This window comes from Symphalangus syndactylus, chromosome 17 (assembly GCF_028878055.3).
Source record: "Symphalangus syndactylus isolate Jambi chromosome 17, NHGRI_mSymSyn1-v2.1_pri, whole genome shotgun sequence".
Classification (NCBI taxonomy): domain Eukaryota; kingdom Metazoa; phylum Chordata; class Mammalia; order Primates; family Hylobatidae; genus Symphalangus; species Symphalangus syndactylus.
In genome coordinates this window covers 88,297,977-88,321,375 of record NC_072439.2, presented here as the reverse complement: position 1 = coordinate 88,321,375, position 23,399 = coordinate 88,297,977, and the positions used below count along the sequence as shown (strand labels likewise).

The 23,399-nt window shown below is 44.1% G+C and overlaps 1 protein-coding gene across 3 annotated transcripts; it reads right to left on the bottom strand.

The window, feature by feature from the left end:
* Positions 1-14,790: 14,790 nt before the first annotated feature.
* AHSG (alpha 2-HS glycoprotein) lies at positions 14,791-23,028 on the bottom strand. Of its 3 annotated transcripts, XM_063620477.1 has the most exons (8): positions 22,734-22,961; positions 20,309-20,419; positions 19,565-19,649; positions 18,742-18,905; positions 17,460-17,561; positions 16,170-16,253; positions 15,179-15,523; positions 14,791-15,014 (listed from the first exon to the last, which is right to left on the bottom strand). In XM_063620477.1, exons 1-7 carry the CDS (start codon positions 22,944-22,946, stop codon positions 15,179-15,181), a joined length of 1,104 nt encoding a protein of 367 aa, XP_063476547.1. In that variant the 5' UTR covers positions 22,947-22,961; the 3' UTR covers positions 14,791-15,014. The 3 variants fall into 3 exon arrangements, with proteins under 3 accessions (XP_063476547.1, XP_063476548.1, XP_063476549.1); XM_063620478.1 differs by having other exon boundaries at positions 14,791-15,523; positions 18,742-18,908; positions 22,734-23,028; XM_063620479.1 differs by lacking the exon at positions 16,170-16,253 and having other exon boundaries at positions 14,791-15,523; positions 22,734-23,028.
* Positions 23,029-23,399: the final 371 nt, after the last annotated feature.

Here is a 23,399-nt window from a genome sequence, read left to right as displayed (position 1 = left end):
GTCAAGGCCAGGAGCAGTGGCTCACGCCTGTAATCCCAGCACTTTGGGAGTCCGAGGAGGGCAGATCACGAGGTCAGGAGTTCGAGACCAGCCTGATCAACATGGTGAAACCCCATTTCTACTAAAACTACAAACATTATCCGGGCATGGTGGTACGTGCCTGTAATCCCAGCTAGTCAGGAGGCTGAGGCAGGAGAATTGCTTGAACCCGGGAGACAGAGGTTGCAGTGAGCCGAGATTGCTCCATTGCACTCCAGCCTGGGCCACAGAGCAAGACTCTGTCTCAAGAAAAAAAAAAAAAAAGTCAAAAAACAACAAATGCTGGTGAGGCTGTGGAGAAAAGGGAATGCTTATACACTATTGTTGGGAATGTAAATTAGTTCAGCCACTGTGGAAAGCAGCTTGGATATTTGGCAAAGAACTTAAAACAGAACTGTCATTTGACCCAGCAATCCCTTTACTAGGTGTGTACCTAAACGAAAATAAATCATTGTACCAAAAAGACATATGCATTTGTATGTTCATCACACTATTCACAGTAGCAAAGACATGGAAACAACCCCGGTGCCCATCAATGGTGGATTTGGATAAAGAAAATCTGGTGCATATACACCATGGAATACTACACAGCCATAAAAAAGAATGAAATCTTGTCCTTTGCAGCAACATGGCTGCAGCTGAGGGCCATAATTCTAAGTGAATTAACACAGGAACAGAAGACCAAATGCCACATGTTTTCATTTATAAGTGGGAACTAAACATTGAGCCCATGTGGACATAAACACGGGAACTGTAGACACTGTGAACTACTAGAGTGGGGAGGATGGAGAGGGTATGGGTTGAAAAACTACCTATTGGGTACTACGCTTATTACCTAGGTAGAGTATACCCATGTGCCAAACCTGCACAGGTACCTCCTGTATCTAAAATAAATAAATATTTTAAAAATAAAACTCAATAAAAACATCAATAATTTTTTTTAAAAAAGTATGTGGGGGCTGGGCAAAGTGGCTCACACCTGTAATCCCAGCACTTTGGGAGGCCGAGGCAAGAGGATTGCTTGAGCCCAGGAGTTTGAGGCTGGCCTGGGAGATATAGGGAGAACCCATCTCTACAACAATTTTAAGATTACCAGATGTGGTGGCCTGTGCCTGTGGTCCCAACTACTCAGGAGGCTGAGGTGGGAGGATTGCTTAAGTCCAGGAGGCAGAAGTTACAGAGAGCCAAGATCATACCACTGCTCTCCAGGCTGGGTGATAGAGCAAGACTCTGTCTCAACAACAAAGGAAGTATACGGGGACAGCCAAAATTAAATGGAGCAAGGAGGAAGTATGTTCAGTGGTGATCTCATCAAATCCTATTGAAGGAAGATATATCTGGTAATAATTAAAAGAGAATTCTAAATATGAGTAAAAGAAAAAATTACTCAAAATTTTCAATACTATGCTCAAAGTATTTCTTTAATTTTGACGTTTGGAATCATGTTAGCTTTTTATATATTTAAAACAAAATCAGTTGGGCAAAGATAGGGGAATGGAAACTAAAAGCCAAACAGAAACGAATGAGCCTAACTGTGTTTCAAATGAATACTAGACACAATGAAAGGGGAAAAAAGAAAACTAATCCAAGTAAGTTTTGGACACAGTTCTTTGATTACAGTCGCCCTCCATGTTTGCAAGTTCCACATCCTTGGATTCAACCAATGAAAATACTTGAAAAAAACAAAAAATATATATAACAATACAAATAATTAAAAAGCAATATAGTGTAACAACTACTTATATAGCATTCACATTGTATTGGATATTATAAGTAATCTAGAGATGATTTAAAGTATATGGAAGGATGTCATAGGTTATATGCAAATACCATGCCATTTTATATAAGGGACTTGAGCATTCCTGGATTTTGGTATCCTTTGGGGTCCTGGAACCAATCCCCCACAGATACCATGGGACAATTGTATATATCACCAGTCAAAAATACAACAATGACAAAAAGAAATGGAACCAAATCTTGGAATCTACTTAGTAGGTTTGTTTTTCCATAGTGGAATGGGTGTAGCAATTCCTAAAACTATTTATGTGTATTGTAATCTTGAGCAAATTAATACTGTTGTTTGAAAACCAGGATTCTCACTGTGAGAGAGAGAATGAGAGAAGACAAGAAACTCTGGGATCTTGGACTGGTACTAGAGGTAGCAGAATGAAGTCATAATTTTACATGAATCCATATGAAATTACTGTTCTTTCCATCTTTGTCTGCTGAGAAGGCCTAGAAGCAAGAATGTTTCAATACCAATAAGCCCACCCAGTATCAGAACTTGGTTTCTAAATCTGATTCCCCATTAAAAGCAACCAAAACTCCTTGAAGAAATGGCTGATTCCAGGAAAAGGGAGAGTATAAGTTGATCCTGTGCAGAAAGTGAGGAAGGACTCAAAGAATGATAAGTCCGTGTAAAAAGAAACCACTTGAAGAGAATCCATTGTGAAATCTAGGACAAGCTGAGCATCAAAACAAATAATGATAGTAGTGAATTACAATCCACTGAACAAAATAGCAAACCATGGGTCCATACTGATACCAACTGAATAAGAAAGAAGGAAAACTGCTTACGATAAAATGCCAATTGCTAAATATAGAAGTGATGATAGTTAGACAAATCACCATTTTGCAATCATCATTGTACTAACAAATCCAGGCAAGAATCATCAATATATGTTAAAACTAGGGAGTAAAAATTTGAAATGAGAGAGGTTATCTACATAGTCTCTGAGTATCTCCCCACAGATTACTTAATAACTGTAAAGGGATAAATTGTAATTATGTACCAAAGGAACCTGGAAGGCATCACCTTAACCAAATAATCAAAATCAACATCACCAATAACAAGCGAGACAGACACCATATGTTTCCTGATGTGATGCACTGAGAAGGACACAACATCACTTTTATGGTAGTCCAGAGGAGACAGGTAACCTACACTAATCATGAGGAAAGACGAGACAAACCCAGTAGAAGGGCATTCTGCAAGACAATTAGCTTGTACTCTTCCAAAATGTCGATTCATGAGAGATAAAGGCTCGAGAAATGTTCTAGATTAAAGGAGAATAAAGAGACTACATAACTAAATGCAACATGTGATCAGTTTGATCCTGGATTGGATCTTGAGATAAGAAGGAAAAATTCCACTAAAGAACATCATGGGACAGTTGGCAGATTTTGTATATGGAATGCAAATTATGTAATAATGTATACATGTTAAATTCTGTGAATTTGATATAACTATATGATGATTATGTAAGAGAAAGTTAGACCCTGAGATACTTAGGGATAAAGAGAAAAGTGAATGATATCTGCAACTCATCAAAGAATCATAAAGTGTTAGAGGTTGAAGGGTCCCTAGAGAGTCAGTAGGCCAAACCTTACTTTCTTGAAATGATGTAACCAAAATCCTGAGAAACTGAATTACCTGCCTAAGTCCACACATCCAGCCAGGAGTTGAGCCCAAGATTCTCTGGCCAGGTGTTTACAGTGAGTGCATGATATTGGTGGTTGTTGTTCATCATGGGTCAATACTCAGACAAATACATTGTTATCCATTAACTACAAGCCAATATACACCCCCACAGCTTTGACCCAGCTTCTGCTAATGCAAAGGTCCCTGACCTCTGGTGGGCTTACATCAGAGGACAATGACCCTAGGAACTGATTTATTTTCACCCTTCTCGGTGCTGACCATGGCCTCAGAGGTGGGTGCTCTCAGGAGAGCCCTCTGCTGTGTGCTGTAGTGGAAAGGGCTGGAGCTTATAGTTGGGTAGACCCGCTAGATGAGCTCTGTTACTAGCCGTGTGACTTCAGGCACAGCTACCATTTATTTTCTCCGGCACTCAGTTTTCTCATCAGTAAAAATGGAGACAACATGCATATTTACGGGACTAAATGAGATCATGTATGTGATATATGCCTACCCAACAGGAAGTCTTAGTAATTGGTCATTGTTTTCTTCTTTCTTTTGGTCCAAAAGTATTCATACTATGAATACTATGAATGGAGCTGGGTGGAGGGCTTGGAGAACTCACTACAAGTTATTTAAACTTTTTTTCTCATTAGAAGAATATTACCAAAGTGATACGTGCCTTATAGAAAACTAAACGTAAATAAAAAGACAAAAATATTTGACCACACTGTTAATAGTTGATGGATGTCCTTCCAGACTTTCCTCTATGCATCTATCACATGCATTTTTATACCAAAATACTGTAGTAGTATGCTTACTATATGGTAACTTGCTTTTAAAATCCAACAATAGACCCTGAGCATCTTGACATATAAAATAACCCACTTCTGCAATTTAATTTTTAATTATTGCACAATAGTCTGTTGACAGGTGAGTCAGTTCTTCAAGCCAACTCTCTTTGATAGACGGGTAGATTGTTTCCAATTCTCTGCTATTATAAACGATGTTGCAATTAACGTTCTTGTGAGTAGATCTTCGTTCATATCCTTAATAATTTGCTTAGTACAAATGCCTCAAATGGAATGACTGGGTCAAGGGCAATTCTTGATGTTAAAGCTTCTGATATAATTTGCCATATCAGGCCTGGTACAATGGTTCATGCCAGTGCTTTGGGAGCCCAAGGTGGGTGGATTACTTGAGACCAGGAGTTTAAGACCAGCCTGGGCACCACAGCAATGCCTCATTTCTATAAAAAGTGTTTTAAAAATTAGCTGGGCTTGACGGCATGTATCTATGGTCCCAGCTACTCAGAGGCTGAGGCAGTAGGATCACTTGAGCCCAGGAGTTTGAGCACTTAGTGAGCTATCATTGCGCCACTGAGCTCCAGCCTGGGTGACAGAGCAAGATTGTGTCTCAAAAAAAAAAATAATAATTATAATAATTTGCCATATCGCTCTCCAGAAATATTATAACAATAGCCTTCACACCAGCAGTGGATAAAGCATTAGGAAATGATCTTCATTTGAATGTTCCAAGCACAGTAAACAAAAACTTATCTTGAAAGAGTAGAGAGGCCAGGAGAGGTGGCTCACGCCTGTAATCCCAGCACTTTGGGAGGCCGAGGTGGGCGGATCATGAGGTCAGGAGTTTGAGACCAGTCTGGCCAATATGGTGAAACCACGTCCCTACTAAAAATACAAAAATTAGCCATGTGTGGTGGTGCGTGCCTGTAGTCCCAGCTACTCGGTAGGCTGAGGCAGGAGAATTGCTCGAACCTGCAGGGCGGAGATTGCAGTGAACCGAGATCATGCCACTGCCCTCCAGCCTGGGCAACAGAGTGAGAGTCCATCTCAAAAAAAAAAAAAAAAAAAAAAAAGGCAGAGAGAGGCTGTGAAGCTTGACTTTCTGGGCTCCTCCATGGACCAGTGGATCAGGAGTTTAGGGGGTAAGAAGAAAGTTCCTTCATTCAAGTAATGTCGTAAGTTCTTCTCCAGTGAGTGAAGTAACTGCTCCATGATAGGCACTATGCTAGATGTTGGGGATAAAAAATTAAAAAGCTAGCTGGGAACAGTGGCTCATGCTTGTAATCCCAGCACTTTGTGGGGCTGAGGTGGGAGGATTGTTTTAACCCAGGAGTTCAAGGTCAGCCTGGGCAAAATAGCAAGACCCCATCTCTTAAAAAAAATTTAAAAATTGGCCAGGCACGATGGCATGCACCTGTAGACCCAGCTACTCGGGAGGCTGAGGCAGGAGTATCACTTGAGCACAGGATGTCAAAGCTGCAGTGGGCCGTGATTGTGCCACTGCACTCCAGCCTGGTGACAGAGCGAGACCTTGTCTCAAAAAGATAATAAATAAATAAATAAATAAGTGCCTAGTTTTCAATCCTCTGCATTGTAACAATTGAAGAATCCTTTGCTCGAGTGTAAGACAACAGACACCACAGGGCTGCCAAGAAATGGTCAGTGACAACAGGGAGGACAGCCACCCTGATGAGAAGAGGGCAACACTCTTTGAAATGAAATCTCGCATGATATTTGAGATATCTGGCTTGTAATGTAAAATTTGTGACAATTCTTGCCTTCTGTATGCTTTAGCAGGTAACAACATAATTGTTCAAGTGTTCTTTTCTGGAGTTAAAATACTTAATTTTGAGTAAACCAGGCCCCAAATATTATGGGTAAATTTTTTTCTATTGTAATTCTTTATAGCTTGAGATTATGTGTGTGTGCGTGCACGTGTGTGTGTGCGTGTGTGTGTGTATGAGAGAGAGAGAGAGAGAGAACTAGAAAGTGGAAGGGAAGAGGTGAGAAGAGGCATGGCGAGGGAATGACAAGATATAAGGGCGGAGTAGCAGTCAGGCAAAAGCCTGAGAAAGTCGTCTGTGCTGTAATGATTTGCATAGCATACTAAAAGTACTGGGGAATCACTGAAGGTTTTAAGAACTAGATTCTCAGAAAGATCATTCCAGGTAGCAGCGATGAAAGGCTCCAGCTTCTGCAGGATATCCTTATCACCAAGGCCATAGGCAACAAAAACAGACGTGGGTGACGGTCCATCCTTGTAGGGTCTCAGCTCATGCTTGTGGGTTCCAATCTGCTGTCAATTCCCCCTACTTCATATCCATCTTCTCTTTCTGAACACCTGCCCTGTGGACTTCAGGCTCCAGCTTCGGATACAAAGACAGCCTTACAGGGACTGTTTATCCAGCCCCCACAATTGCATAAGCCAGTTCCCTATAATACCCCCCTGGTTATGCTAAACCTGGTTGAACCCTGAGTGGTACAGTTGTGAATGAGAAAAACCTGTCAGAGGAGACACTGCTGAAAAGATGGAAATGACAGTGGGAACGGAGAGGAAAGACTGGATCTGAGATCTAATGAGGATGTAGGAAATCAAGACCTGGTGACTCATAAAATATGGCAGCAAGAAAGGGTGAGGGATCAAGAATGACTCCAGAGTTTTCAGGTTATTTGACCGAGTCAAACAGTTGAGCTACCATTACAGGAATAGAGCAGATTTGGAAGGGGGAGGGTATGGGGACCTGAGTTTGAGGCTGTTAAATTTGAAGAATCTGAGCGATCTCTAAGTGGAGACTCATAATATGTGTTGGATGTACAGACTCAAGGTTTAAAGGGGATGAGCAAGATCATCATTAGCCAGAGGTGGAGGCTAAAATCTTGGGAGTGGGTGAGCTCATTCTGGGAGGGCAGGTAAGGCAATGAGATGAGAACGAGGTGGAGCTCTGAGAAAGCTAATATTTAAGGAGGAAGCAGAGGAAGATGAGCTAAAAGAAAAAGAGTCTGAGATTGAAAGGCTGCAGAGAAGAAAGACAGGCTCCATAGACCAGGAAAATTGCATTCAAAAAGGAAAGGCGTGGTCAGAGGGTCAGATGCCATGGAGAGCTTGAATAAAAAAGGGCTAAACATGTATCCATTTGATCCAGAAGTTCTCCTGTGATCTTTGTTGGTAGCAGTTTCAGAGGAGTGGTGAGGATAGAAGCCAGATTACCGTGAAAAAAAAAAAAAAAATGAATAGGAGGAGTTCAGGAAGTGGAGACAAGCAAGTATAGACCATTGTTTATAAAAGCTTATTTATAAATAGAAGGAAAACAAACATTAAAGAGAAGAACACAAGGTTGAGGAAAGACCTTTAAAAAAATAAATAGAAGGCCAGGAGCAGTGGCTCACGCCTGTAATCCCAGCAGTTTGGGAGGCCAAGGCAGGTAGATCATTTGAGGTCAGGAGTTGAAGACCAGCCTGGCCAACGTGGCTAAACCCCATCTCTACTAAAAATACAGAAAAACCCACAAAAATTAGCTGGGTGTGGTGGTGCACACCTGTAATCCAAGCTACTTTGGAGGCTGAGACAGGAGAATCACTTGAACCCAGGAGACAGAGGTTGCAGTGAGCTGAGATGGCACCACTGCACTCCAGCCTGGGCGACAGAGTGAAACTCTGTCTCAAAATAAAAAATAAGCCGGGTGTGGTGGCTCACGTCTGTAATCCTAGCACTTTGGGAGGCTGAGGTGGGTGGATTCACTGAGCTCAGGAGTTCGAGACCAGCCTGGGCAACATGGTGAAGCCCCATTTCTGCTAAAACACAAAAAACAGCTGGGCGTGGTGGTGCATACCTGTAATTCCAGCTACTAGGGAGGCTGAGGCAGGAGAATTGCTTGAACCAGGGAGATAGAGGCTGCAGTGAGCTGAGATCACGCCATTGCACTCCAGCCTGGGTGACAGAGCGAGACTCTCAAAAAACAAAATAAAATAAAATATTTTTTTTGAGATGGAGTCTAGACAGAATACACTGAAGTTACAAGAGTGGATAAGATTACCAATGGGAGCGTATAAAGTGAGAAAAATAAAGGTGAAAATCTCAGGAACCCTAACATTTTAGAGGCAACTGGAGGAGATGGAGGCAGGAAGAGTTCCAAGTAGGAGGTAAGCAATAATATCAAACATTGGAGAGAGACCAAATAGCATAAGAAGGAGAAACAAATTACTGGGTCAATGGTTTTGACAATAAGAAGGTCAAGAATGACCTTTGCCAGAATAGTCTTACTACACTGGTGTGAATATGAACCAAAGTATAATGGATTGAGATGTGACGAAGAGATAATAAGTTGTCTCTTAACTAAGACAGTTATACGTTGGTATTTTGGGGGGAGAGAAATGATAAGGCCAAGTGATAGCAAAGGTTCAGTGAGATGGGCACACTCAGGTTTTGGAAGTGTAGATTGGCAAAATCTGTTTGTAAAGCACTTCGACAATACATGTCAAGAGTTGTAAGATATTCACATTATTTTGGAATATTATATTTCTGAGACTCTACCTTTGAAAGTATTCACACATACAGGAAAGCTTTTATGCATAATAATATGTATTGATATGCCATTTGCAAGCATGAAAAAGTGTCCGTCTAAATGTCCAACAACAGGAGAATGGTTAGGTAAACTTCCATTTATGTAACAGCGAAAAGGAGGCTTAACAGGACTAACTCCATTTTTCTCCCAATCTCCCTGCAACTCCATCCAAAGTGATATCTTTTAGATTAACTGCTTTTGCTTATCTCTGCACACAGGCCAACCTAACTACGGGAGGCATTTAGTTTGCAGTTTAATGTGTTTTGTTTTTTTTTATTTTTTTTTTAGACTGAATTTCGCTCTTGTCGCCCTGGCTGGAGTTCAATGGCATGATCTCGGTTCACTGCAACCTCCACCTCCTGGGTTCAAGCGATTCTCCTGCCTCAGCCTCCTAAATTGCTGGGATTACAGGCACCTGCCACCACCCCCAGCTAATTTTTGTGTTTTCTGTAGAGACGGGGTTTCACCATGTTGGCCAGGCTGGTCTCGAACTCCTGGCCTCAGGTGACCCACCAGCCTCGACTTCCCAAAGTGCTGGGATTATAGGCGTGAACCACCACGCCCAGCCTACAGTTTAAAGCAAGGATGATGATAATCTCTTCCCAAAACTAACTCCCAAGGAGAAAAGAAGGGTGTACACACAAGTAACAATGTTACATTAAAGATTTATAAGAGCATTGTGACCCGGCCAAGGACAAAGAAGTTTCACCTCCTCAGACCCTTGCTGCCGCCCAGGTGCCTGTCATTGGTTATTCTTTACCTCGACCGCCTCCCTATTCTCCCTTACCCTAACATAAAAGGAGCCTGAAACGCATATTAACTTAAGATGGCTTTTTAGGACATGAGTCTGCGCATCTTCTCAGTTTGCTGAGAAGAATAAAGAAAGAATAAATATTGCTGTAAGAATAAAGTTGCTTTCCTTGCCCCAGTGCCTTGTCTCTTGACCTACTGGCTGTTGTGCAGCAAGCGGTACCAGCTTGAATTTGGCTACATTTGATGAATACTAATTAACCATCACAAATGATGTTTGTGGTGTTTAGTGATATGGAAAATGTTTATGTTATAATGTTAACTTGCAAAGCAGGACAGACAATTGAAACCACACTGCCGTGACACAGCGCTGTGTTTTATAAAGCACTCCTGCACAGCGGTGCAGGTGGCAGGCAGAAGGAAGGTAATGCAATACGGGAAAATGTTAATGGTGTTTGTATTTGAGATATGGGATTGTGGGAGGCATATATTTTCATTCCTTCAACTTCTCAGTGTTTTCCATAATTTTTTTAGTAAACATGTAGCATTTAGAAATTTTTAGAAATAAATATTTTTTAAAAGGAGGCTTGGTAGTAAAACAAAGGGGGAAATAGGGAAATGGCTTGAGAGGAACGTAGAATCAGAGGAGAGTGATCATTTAGCATGGGTGTCATCTGAGAGTGTGGTCAGTGGAAAGGGTGACGCTGGTGTAAGTGGAAGGGATGCTGGGAAGGGCGAAGTGGTCAGGGAAGGTGAGGGTGGGAGGAGTAGCCAACGTAACAGAGGAGAAAGACACTTCCTCTGAGCCAGAGAGAGGGAGGTGAGAGTGGGTGACTTCAGAGATGTATTGGAGGGAACTCTTACCTAATAGCTTTTATTTTCTTTGGAAGCTGGGAGATTCAACTGTTGAGGGTTGAGATGTGGGGGTGTGGTTAGGATTTGAGAGAGGAAAATATGTAGCTGATATTGTGGGGAGTGGGAAATGAAGCCATGAAGAGACAAGAATAACGGTGGGGCTCTGAGGGGATCCCGCCTGAGGATGGAGCACAACCTTTGTCAGAGCATCAAGAGCCACGTTCCGGAGAACCCTTCAGTGAGAACCGCAGGATGGGAACAGGAACAGAGAGAAAGTCCAGTTGGAGCTGGGCCCTGATAAGGCATGTGGTCTGGAGGACAGAAGGTTAAGATCCACAGAGGGTATTTACATGAATATCTTTGAAATGACCAATGTGGGGTTGGGGCCAGAAGACAAGGAAGTGAAGCCAGGAAGTGTCTGACACCTTGAACAATACATAGGAAAGAGGGATTGATGCTCTCAGTGAAGCTGATAAAGAGTGAATCAAAGGTGGACAAAAGGTGGCTGAGGGCAGAGTGAGGGGGACGTGAGGTCTGCCATCCAGGAAGAGGACCACTAATCCATGAGGGTGTGACTGAGGGAACGAGGGGGTGGCAGAAACGCTGTGGAGGTCGAGAAGGCAAGATGGAAAGAGATGCAGATGTTGGATGGGTGGACCATCAGCAGGGTCATTAAGGTGGCTGGAGCAGGGGAGGAGAGAATTGAAATGGATCACACAAGCTGCCACATGTATATCAAAAAATGCAAAACAGATCAGAAGGACCTCTGTACCATAAAATAGGTCCAGAAAAAGCTGAGGTTTTCCTAGTTGGGGCTTATACTCCTGCCCTCCACCTTCACCTTGTCATTATTCACATGGATTCATCTTCTGTACAGACAACACCCTTACTTATTTCTCACTTGACCAGCTTGACACCAGAGACCAGCATCTAACTCCACGTGAAACTGATCTACTCTTTGACTGCCATTTTCCCCCCCAACTCGATTTCTCCTTGTTTCCACTGTTCTAGGCCACCCTGGCAAACTATAGCCAAAGGCCAAATTCAGCTCACTGCTAATTTTGTAATAAAAGTTTTATTGGAACACAGCCATGCCTATTCATTTATATATTGGCTATGGTTGCTTTCTTCCTAAAATAGCAGAGTTGCATTGAAATAGAGACCACATGGTCCATAACACCAAAGATATTTACTATCTGGTCCTTCACTAAAATGTTTTCTAACCCCTATTCTAGACAAACAAAATAAAAATATCTTTCCACGAAAGTAAAACTTGAGCATTATAGAACATTTAGGAAATAAGACAAAGCATTAATACAACAAAGAAAAGCAGCTCCCCATTATTCCATCATTCAGATATAATCACTGTTAGTATTTTAGTTTTTCTTCCTGTTACTTGGTAATTTTTTATGTCTGTATGTATACATTAATATGTCTACATATATATAAATTAATTTTAGAAATTCAGAATTATACCACTTTATAACCCACTCTTTTCATTTCAAAATATATTATCAATGTTTTTCTATATGAATTGTTACTTTTTTATAACATTTAATTGTTACTTTTTTATAAACATGATTTTAAATTTTTGCAAAGTAGTCCATGGAGTGAAGATAACATCATTTCACTAGCCAGCCTACTAGTACAGAAATTTTTTTTTTTTTTGAGATGGAGTTTTGCTCTTGTTGCCCAGGTTGGAGTGCAATGGCATGATCTCAGCTCACCACAACCACCATGCCCAGCTAATTTTGTATTTTTAGTAGGGACAGTGTTTCACCATGTTGATCAAGCTGGTCTCCAACTCCTAACCTCAGGTGATCCACCTGCCTTGGCCTCCTAAAGTGCTGGGATTACAGGCATGAGCCACCGCACCTGGACAATTTTTGTATTATCTTAACATCCACCAAATATTCTTAATTGGTAGTAGTGACACAGGTATGGAAAAATGCATCTGAAATCCAATAACTTTGAAACATGTGTTAGACATGATTAAAATCCACTAAGAAGGCAAATAAATGAGACATATGTAATGCTATTAATTTAGGAGAGAACACTCTGTAAAATAATAACATTAAGAAAGTACAGAGCAGCATTAATACAAAAAATGTGCTATAAGGGTGGTAGATTTAACAGCTCTATAACTCATTCTCTCTGTTATTATTGGGAATAAGTAATTCTAAAATAATGCACATTTTGAATAATGCTGTCTCCAGGTATGCATCATTTAGAGGAGACAAGTCACATAGGAAACTGTTTTAGGTAATTCTAGTGAGGAAATCCTGAAGATATTTGGAAATGCAATGTTCGAATTCAAGAAAGAGATCCAATCTGGAGCTATTAAGTTGCAGTTATCTGGGTAATGATAGTTTAAATCATGAGACAGGATAAACTTGCCAAGCAGAGTACATATTTAAGAGAACATCAACAACATAATCTTCTGAGGCCACCAAATTCAGAGGATGAGGAGCAGCAGCAGAAAGGGAGGGCACTTACTGAGAACCTAGAATGTGTCAAGAAGGTGTCATACATAAACTTGTAGCATCTCATTTAATCCTCCCAACACCAGTACATCAGCTGTTATCTATGTCTGGTTGTATAATGTGGGCAGCAAGAAGTGAAAGGTGAAGCGGCTTGGCTCAGGTTTTGCAGGTCTATGGGACTTCACTGCTCCCTTGAGAGACATGAGATCAAGGCATGCATTAGCCAGACATAGAAAAATAGACATAGAAAAATCATCTGCACAAATTTTAAGTTGGAGAGGAGGGAAACTGAGGTAATGCAAATGAAATAAACTAGAATTCACTGCCTCAGTAAATGGCCCCCTCACTCATCTATCCAGCTCACAAAGCCACAAATCCAGGAATCATCATCCTTCATGTCTTTCTCACTCCCACATCAAATTCATCAGCAGGTCTTGGGAGTTCTAACTCCAAATTATATCCTCTCTTTATCATGTCCGCTGCCCACCACCTTAGACCAACTCATGTTAATCTTTTCTCTAGAAAGCTCTAGTGACTTTCTATCCTGTGGCTACTCTTGCCCGGCTACAGCCCACTCTCCACTCTCCCTACAGCAACAACACCAGTAAACTCTTGACAACCAGGGTGCCCCTAGAGCAACTGCATCTGCCAGTAGTCACCATGACCTCAGAGTCAGTTGTCCTTACTGCTCTTTCTACAGCATTTAGCATAGCTGCCCATACCTTCTTCTCTGGCTTCTGTGACACCTAGTGGTTTTCTTACCTTTCTAGCCTTTCCTTTTGGTTACTGGAATATTGGCAAAACCTCTAGGCACAAGTGATAAAGTGAGTGTCAACACTTGATTCATTCTCCTTGGTTTAAAGTGAAGTCACTCAACTGGGTGTCAGTCCTACCCTCTAAAATTCCATCTGAAAGGGCCCATCACTGAGGTAGATCAGAAAAACTGAATGCTGATGAACAAAAATTGAAATTGTCCAGGCACCATGCTAAAATGGGGAGCGTTTATTCACATATGCTATCTGAGCACTTGGACGGTGTCTACAAATGTCCACGGGATTCACCTGTCCAGGTATCTTTATCTAATGATACTACAAATCACAGCTTTGACTTGGGTCCTTAAAATAGATTGGCTAGGAAGACCAATCTTGTATTATAAAATGAAGTGTATACAGTACACTCAACATATATCTTAAACATAATTAACAACAGATGTAAAGTGAGGATCTTGTTTTAATTACCAATCCCTCCTCACCTCGGTACTGGAGAAAACCAAAGGATAGTTTATTCTGTACAAAGTTCAGGATCTTGGCCCACCTGTAGCAATATTTTCTCTCTCTTATGAAATGAGAAGAATTATTTTCTCATAAAGAAATGGTCATATCTTGGCCAGGTGCAGTGGCTCACGCCTGTAATCCCAGTACTTTGGGAGGCCGAGGTGAGTGGATCATGAGGTCAGGAGATCAACACCATCCTGGCCAACATGGTGAAACCCCGTCTCTACTAAAATACAAAAAAATTAGCCGGGTGTGGTGGTGCGCACCTGTAGTCCCAGCTACTCGGGAGGCTGAGGCAGGGGAATCGTTTGAACTTGAGAGGCAGAGCTTGCAGTGAGCCAAGATCGTGCCACTGCACTCCAGCCTGGGTGACAGAGTGAGACTCTGTCTCAGAAAAAAAAAAAAAAAGAAATGGTCATATCTTACGGGTTGTGGAAAGATCCTAGTCTCACTTTTTCCTGTATCTGGCAATACAGCAGGTTTTTGTTCTCTTTTGGTTCTATTTTGACTTTGATTTTGATTAGGGGCACTGTGTGGTTGTTGGGATAAAGGGCTATGCATGTGAGGGGAACTGGGATGAAGTCGGCAATAAGCATGACCACATTCAGCTTAGAACCTTCTTTATTAAGGAAGGTCTTTCAGGCACTTTTATTAACAGGCACATATAAGCTTAGCAAAAGCACCTTTCAAAGTCACAGTTCCAGTGGTTTTTGTAAAGTCAACCAGAGGCAGAGAACGCAATCATGGTGGCTTACCATCAAAATCATGACAAGTTGTCAACCTAATGCCTTCTGTCAAACATAACCGCCACCCACTCAGCTTCTGTCCTGTGAGGAATGACGGGAGATAGGGATTCAAGACTTAATATTAATGTAGATCACATGTGACACTTGTGTGGCCAGCAGACAAGGCCCCCCACCCACGCCCAGGCTTGGACAAAATGGTGGCTATGTTTTCTGTGCCAAACCTCCTCATCTCTGCCATGTCTAACCTAGACCTTGAAGTGTCTGATCCTCCCCGGACATGGAGGAACCACTGGCCCAGCAGCAGCACCAACACTAGGCTGCACCACTGGGTGTGTTTTGTGGGGGTGCAACGCTTCTCCTAAGGGTGACCCCAATCGGACCACACCCATGAAGACGTGGCGCAGGTCGTAGTGCGCCCGGTGTGATGGGAGTGCTTGGGGAGCTGCCGCTAACACATGGGAGTATGGGGGTAAGCCAGCTGGAGGGGGTCCAGGTGCGCCAAGTGGAGGGGACGGACGTGCATCCGGGTCCACCACGGGGGTGGGGACTGCTTCATCGGCACCTTCTGGTTGGGGCTGTGAGGTCACGGGCTGGAAAAAGGACCATTTCCTTCAGTTAGTTTGCTTCCTCCTCCCAGGCAAGACCACCCACAGGCCCAGGTGGAACTGGTATCCAATTTCCTCACATTATACATTTTTTATTTGCAAAGAGTCTAGCAAGAAAGGACCTACCTAAGTACAAGGGATTGTCATCAAGGTTACAAGGAGGGGTGACTGGCCTATGGTGGCCCCGGCCTCACCAGGATTGTCTTGGTGACGGTGGACTTACACACACATGTCCAATGAGTAAAAGCACCCCACCTATGGCTCACCCTTGCCCAGCAGTGCCACCCTCTTTGTCATCTGAAGCTGCAGCCACTGGGAGCTAACAGGTAGATCTGGCTACCTGGTCTCTGCAACTCAGAAAACCACTCCCACCTCCCACAAATAAAAAGGTGGCTTTGTCAACTACACAGCAAGATGGTTCTTCCCTGTAGTCACTAGTTCACGGGAGGGAAAGGCATAGCTAAAACATCCTTCCATTTGTTGATGATTCCACATACCCCAGTGTTATTTCATACCGTGAGGTTCAGAAGCACAGGAGAGCAAATGTCCTGTCATCACTACTGCACTGCATAAATGTGAAGGGGTCATTGTATTCTGAAGGTGTAGGCAAGAATATTCACGGAGCTGTTACCTGTGTTTGGAACACCGTGCAGGTCACTGCAACTTCTTCCCCACCAAGCTTCTCCCTGAGTGTTGCCTTACAAAAGCCATATTGCTGCCCACAGAGAAAGAGGAGTTATTTTAACTAATTTAAAAAATGGATCCCCCCCCAATTTCATTGACACTCCAACCTTAAATTGGTTTGAAAAACCATTTTTCTTAAAGTTATCGTTTCTGCTTGTGGGAGGTATGTGATTCTATATATAACGTGGAAATACAGAAATACTTTGAGAGTGAGAGAGATTACCCATAATCCCTTTCTGGTGGTGGCCTAGAAAGGACTGTTAACATTGATGCATTTCTTTCTTATTTTAAAATACTATTAAATATGATTGAAAATTAAGATCATTGTGACTATACGATGTTGTATCCTGTGTGTTTTCACTTGCCATAATAGCATTTTCTCATATCATGCATTATTCCCTGAAAACACAATTTTTAGTGTCTGCACAATTTTCTATTTACTGATGTGCATGCATTATTCAATGACACCTTCCTGTTGGACATACAGATCTCTCTTTTTTGTCTCTTTATATCTATAATAAATCATTTTTATAGATATATTCTGTCAAATGTCACTGATGAATTCTTTTTTTTTTTTTTTGAGACAGAGTCTCACTCTGTTGCCCAGGCTGGAGTGCAGCAGCACGATCTTAGTTTACTGCAACCTCTGCCTCCCAGGTTCACACCATTCTCCTGCCTCAGCCTCCCGAGTAGCTGGGACTACAGGTGCTCACCACCACGCCCGGCTAATCTTTTTGCATTTTTAGTAGAGACGGGGTTTCACCATGTTAGCCAGGATGGTCTTGATCTCCTGACCTCGCGATCCGCCCGTCTTGGCCTCCCAAAGTGCTGGAATTACAGGCATGAGCCATCATGCCTGGCCACTGATGACTTCTTTAGACTAAAATCCTAGAAGTGTACATTATCGGCTCAAGGACTTGAAAGCTTTCGTATCAGAGTTATATGTCTAGAAAATGTGCACTTCACATTCCCAGTGGGTGGGCGTGACTTAGCTTCATTAGCAAATAGCCTCTGTCTTTCTCCTAACTCCATGTGCCTCCAGTGAGTGAGATGATTTGATGACAGCTCTTAAAGGGATGAGGCGACACCCCAAAGGAAGGCTTGCCGTGATCCACAGGGAGCGGGCATTTGCACTGTTATTCTGTCTGCAGCCCCAAGATACAAACTATCCAAGGATGTTCTGTTCCACAAACAGCTCTGTCCGAGTGGTAACACCCCAAGGTCCCGGCCCACTCACCTTTTCTGCCAGCAGGTTGCACTCGGCTGCCTCTGTGGCCTCTTTAGCAACACAGTCAGTGCCAGACATTGTAAACTCCACATAGGTAGAAGGTGGGAGGGGCTGAGAAGGGTACAAGAAAATGCTCTTGAGGAAAGATGACTCACAATGAAAAGGGCAGAGGAGGAGAGCGGGAAGTAGCCTCCTTCGGGGGGCGCCATTCATGCAGACCATGCGTCGGCCCAGAAGACACGTCCCTCAATGGCTTATATAGGGCAGTTGCTATGGGGTTGTGTTCTCAAGTGCTTGTACTTTAGAGGTAGGGGTTGTGTCTTCCTTGTAGGAGGGGCAAGTATCCATCACCGGTCCTTCAGGGTGGAGGTGAGTTTGCAGATACGAAACAGGAATCAGAAGGCCAGCCTTAGACTGATAAGAGTGGGAACCCTGCCTCCCCCCAGCCCTCACTCTTGGGCTGCACTTGAGACCCAAGGTTCAGGTTACTCCAAGATAGGGTGGGAAAGTGAAGAGATTAATACCTCTTCCACCTGTTTCGTACAGCAGGATCAAATGAAAAGATTTAGATGAAAGTATGGAAGATATCACTTGAGCTTTTCTTATAGTAGTTGGAGCATATGGACACAATAAAATATCTGTTATTTGGTGTAGTCTGGGGTGGGGATGTTCTGAGAATCACATATTCCGATTAATAGAATTGCCATCTATACTAGTGTATTTCCAAGTATGGCCATGGCTGATATCCAGAATACATTTTCTTAAACATTTGAATTCTGTTGCATTCCAATGTGCTAAACCACCCACAGTACAATAAGATGTTTTCTCCAGTGACTCGAAAGGCATTTTAGGATCTCGCCATTATAAGCTTGTCAGCACAAGTGAGTATTAATTGCGAGTCTGTGGCAGATGTTCAGCGGAGATGGGTGATAATGGAGCCCAGCAAATTTATAGTGAGTGCTTCTGGCCGACGTGGGAACCTCCACGGGCTGACACCGAGCTTTGGTTTTAGCTGGAACGGAGGGAGTGGGGATGTACCTGCCGGCAGCTGTGGCTGCTGGACGTTACAGTGGCTCAGCATGGGGGAGGCGCTGAGGGTGTTGGGGTCCTCATGACACTCAGGAACCTCATACCCCTTAGGATGCTTTCTTCCCTTTCCAAACAACCCTCTCCTTGCTTTCTCATCGCTGCCCCTGCGCCTGTTCTTCCCTCCCTCCCGCTCCACCACGTACAGTACATTCCCGAAGTGCCACCGAACTGCCCAACCTGTCAAAAGAGTCTCAGTCTTTACCACAAGCTGAGCCCGGGAAATGTCCTCCAGCTGGAAATTGGAGCCATTGTTTTGAGCGTTGAAGGCTGCCAGGGCAGCTTCCGCGGCGTGCACCACCCTGGTGTCGTTCAGCGGGGCCAGCAGGGGGCAGTCTCGGCACACCTTGCGCACGTCCTCGGCCGAGTCTGCTCGGGGAGAGGAAACCAGGAGGTGGGCAGCCATTCTCCCTGGCATGGCCCCAGCTCTGCTGCGTTAGCAAGGGCTAAGGCATGCCCCAAATAGCTTCAGGCACTTTCTCTGCTTCTTACTAAACCTTCAAACGGCTAGTGCTATGCTGACATTTCTGCAGGAGCTCTTATCATCGCGAGGCAATTTTCACCTCCAGTAAGAATAACTTCTTATTTTTTTGAGACAGGGTCTCACTCTGTGTCACCCAGGCTGGAGTGCAGTGGCGCGATCTCGGCCCACTGCCACCTCTGCCTCCCGGGTTCAAGCGATTCTCCTGCCTCAGCCTCCCTAGTAGCTGGGATTACAGGCGAGCACCACCACATTTTTGTATTTGTAGTAGAGATGGGGGTTTCACCATGTTGGCCAGACTGGTCTCGAACTCCTGACCTCAGGTGATCCACCTGCCTCGGGTGGGTGGATTACAGGCGTGAGCCACCGCACCAGGCCAAGAGTAGCTTCTTAAAACACAATTTTAAAAATCCCAGAACCCAGGAAATTTGGCTTCTCCTTTTCCTCACCGACAAAGCAGCTAGAACTACTTAAGTTGAAAATTATTCAGATCCTTTCTCCACTTTCTCTACAAGGAAAAAATAAGAATGAGAATAGTCATCTGTACCTGGACTGGAATCACATTTTGCGTATTCCACGGAAAACTTGCCATCTAGTTTCAACAACTGGAAATCACAGTCTCCTTCGACAGCCTGGAGAAAGAAACCCACGTGAGGATGGCTGCCCTTCCCCTTCGCACCCCGGGAAGGCTCCCTCCAGGCATGGCTGTCAAAGGTGACCCTTGCAAAATCGCCTTCGCTGGGTAATGCTGAAACATGGGACTCTCTGCTTTCAGGGATACAGTGATATAGTTAAACGCTTGTAAAAATCAGCCCCAGGGCAAGTGGCATCAAATGGCAATTTTATTTATGATGATGATGATGATGATGATGATGGTGACGATTATTTCGAGATAGAGATTCGCTGTTGCTGCCCGGGCTGGAGTGCAATGGCAGGATCTTGGCTCACTGCAACCTCCGCCTCCCGGGTTCAGGCGATTCTCCTGCCTCAGCCTCCCAAGGAGCTGGGATTTACAGGTGCCCATCACCACGCCCAGCTAATTTTTGTATTTTTAGTAGAGATGGGGTTTCACCATGCTGGCCAGGCTGGTCTCGAACTCCTGACCTCAGGTGATCCACCTGCCTCAGCCTCCCAAAGTGCTGAGATTATAGGCATGAGCCACTGCGATCGGCCACAAATGGCGATTTTAGAAACTGCACCCCGGCTAGCCAAGAAGGCAGGCTGAGAAGCTGGGCGAATTGGTGGAGCTGGCCAAAGGGCCACCCACAGTCATCCTAAGAAGGGTACTCACATGCTCCTTCAGCTGCCTCACGCTGCATCTGGCCACAGGGGTGGGGTCCAGCACATGGCAGGTGGTCTCCAGGGTATCTATTTCAATCTCAAATAGCTCTCCGAAGGGCCGCTGTGGAGACAGAGAGTGAAGCCGTGAGCAGCCTATTCCCCTGATCCTGTGGTGCGGGCCACGGTGTGCGCCCTCACTGGGCTCGAGCGCACCCCCCTTTTGGAGAGGTGAGGGAAATGTCATTCTTACTGTCAGTCTGCAACTCCGTCTAGCTCTGAACTGGCCTGTGGGCAGGACAATGACCAGGGCTTGTCTGGTCTTCGTCTGTTGATTAAGGAAGCACCAGATGATGCTCGCAAAGCAGACCGGGTCCTGGGCTTGAACAAGTCGATGGAGCCACAGCCCTCACTCTGAGCTCTATTTGAAAACTACAAATGGGTATTAACACTTATGTGTATTTATTATTTTTAAGATTTCACTCTTCAAGCAGTGCTTTGGAAAATGCAGGTTTGGATTTTTCTCAGACAAGCTGCAAAATAAGGTGGTGTAGGGTAATATCTTACTGTCTTTTTTTAATCTCCTCTATCCCTCCCTCTCCTTCTTTCTTTCTTCCTTTTCATTATTTACTTTCCTTCCTTCCTCCATTTTCTTTTCCCTCCTAGAGGTTTTTGCTGCTGTTGTCCTTGGCTTTTCCTTTGTCTTGGCTTGTGCAGCAGGTGCCGGCATGCAACTATGCTGCTCTCTACTTCCCTCTGCTGGCGATAATGGGGAAGGGCATGTCTCCCTCTGACAGGAAACTGGATGTCACTAGTGTAGACCTGAGGCAGCTTGCAACAATCCTTGGAGATATTCTTGTCAGTTCACCTGTTTCTGTATCTTGTCTTCGAAGCCTGAAAAATCCAGAAGGTACAAGTATGCCTTTTCTCCTCTCAGCCCAGCTCTGTTTGCCTCTCATTGGTTCTGCCTGACTCACTAGTACCTGAAGCCTCAGCATCCCCTCCCCTGGGAGGAGCTCTGCATTGTATGATGTCCAGGTGTGCCCAGAGTGACTGCCTGAAAGCGTTCACAGCTCTGGCGAACAGGAACCGGGTACGCCTGGGTTTCTCAAGGAACCCAACTCTGAAGCTCTGCCTTTAGTGAAAGTCACAATGCCCATTCATGATTACCTTTTCCCTCAGATGTGCGTGTTGCGTGTTCATTTCCCCTGAATTGATCAGCGTTTCCTCCTAACCACCATTGTGCTTTAATATGGCTGCAGCACTCCTAAAATCCATCCGGAGCAATCCTGGTTTCAAATACTTTGTCTCTTTGTGAGACGGATGGCAGCCGTCAGTCAGTCCAGGCTTCCTGTTGTTGATCTTATTTTCCAACCTAGATTGTAAACTCTTGTGGGCACATATTATGCCTTTTTCACCATTGTATTAGGTTGAACCATTAAAACGGCCAATATTTGGTTGCTTTTGATATAGAAAAATGGCAGTTTTATATGGTTCAACCTAATATCTCTCGTTCTTGTCCAAGGAAGGCTTGTAATACATATTTGCTGAAAGAATTGTCCTTAATCAGAAATAAATTTAATTTCAAAACAGGCAGTAGACAGACAGCTTCTTCCCACCTCTCCAACTCTCTTGACTGATCCCCGAGGCATATTTCCAGCTTGATTTTTCTTATCACTGGCTTCAAGCTGCGTTGGTTTCCTGTCTAGCATGTGAGGAGGTGAATTGTGTTTATGCCAAGACTTCTCTCTGGGATGTGGGTAACTCTCTTTGGGAGGCAGTTTGTGTAGAAGAAGGAACACAGATCTGGAATCAAATCCCAACCTGAAGACTTAGTAATTATATGATCTTGGACCAAAAAAAAAAAAAAACCACACACACACACACACACACACACACACAACAGAGCCTTGGTCTCCTCTTGGGTAAGACAAGAACAATATATGTACCACACAGCACCAGGAGGCAGGACCAGGAAAGAGTAAATGAGATATTCTATGTGAATGGGCCTGGCATATAGTAGGCATCTGCCAGATGCTAGTTTTATTCATTCTCAGTCTTTGTTAGAGAGAAACCAAACCAAAGACAGATAGGTGATTTTCAGCCAGTGGTAACTTGGCAACTAGGAGCTGGTCTCTTGGGTCCTACTTTTTCCAGCAAGTTACACTTTCCATCTGTCATCTGCAAATGACCATTTGAAGCACTTTTTCTTCTGCACACCATCCCACACCCCACCCAGCTCCCTCCTGACACCCATGATGCCGTACAGAATGTCTCCTCTCTTGCCCTCTGCCTGCCCCTTCCGTCACTCCTGGGAAGAAATCAGAGAATTTACTCCTCTGTGGTTTCACTTGCACTGGGTGATGGTGACCTTTTGAGGCACCTGGTTGAGCTCCACGTACACATTATTTCAGCTCATACACAGCAGGTCCACTTACCCGAGGCCACACCTTTACTTCATCAATCTGGTTCAAGGTGTGTTTGTATCCCCAAGGAAGGTTTCGATTGATGTAGTCTATAGCCGCCAGAGCTGCTTCCTCGGTTTCTGGATCATCGCAGTTCGGTTGTGTATAAATCGGCCCTGGGCCATGTGGGGCTGAGTGGCAGCCCCAGAGCTGAGCAAGACAAAGGAGCAGGACAAGGGACTTCATGGCTGCCCCAGAGAGGCCCTGGCAGGCGTGCAGGTGGTTGGAGGCTTTGGGACCAATCCAGGTGCTCTGCTGGGAAAGGTAGACCCATGGAGGGTGGTGGGCTTTATTTATCTGTTGGAGCCTGCCGGAAGAATTGCATAAGGATACAGGATGATTTCTGCTTTGGTTCAAAAAAAAAAAAAAAAAAAAAAAACACCCTGCAAACATCAGCCCTGGAAAAGCAAACAGGTTAGGACATCGCTGGTCCCCAAGAAATCTGCCAAAGTCCATGCTGCTGTGGGGGAGATGCTCCAAAGTCTGCTTGGAACATGGTAATAGCAGCAAAGAGAAGACAGCTGAGGGAATGAGGTGGACATGGTCAGCCTCAGAGTGCCATGGGTTTGGCAGCAGAGCAAATGTCTTCTACTGTGATCTGAGCATGCCATGGGGTCTGTGAGAGGGAAGGGGGGATAC

Coding starts and splice junctions, on each gene's coding strand:
- AHSG (XM_063620478.1), bottom strand. CDS start 22,946: ATGAAGTCCCTTGTCCTGCTCCTTTGTCTTGCTCAGCTCTGGGGCTGC. Junction 18,909..19,564: donor AAAATGTGATTCCAGTCCAG/GTACAGATGACT, acceptor CCTCTCCCCGAG/CAGACTCGGCCGAGGACGTG. Junction 15,524..16,169: donor GCACGGTGTTCCAAACACAG/GTAACAGCTCCG, acceptor TCCTTTTTCCAG/CCCGTGACCTCACAGCCCCA.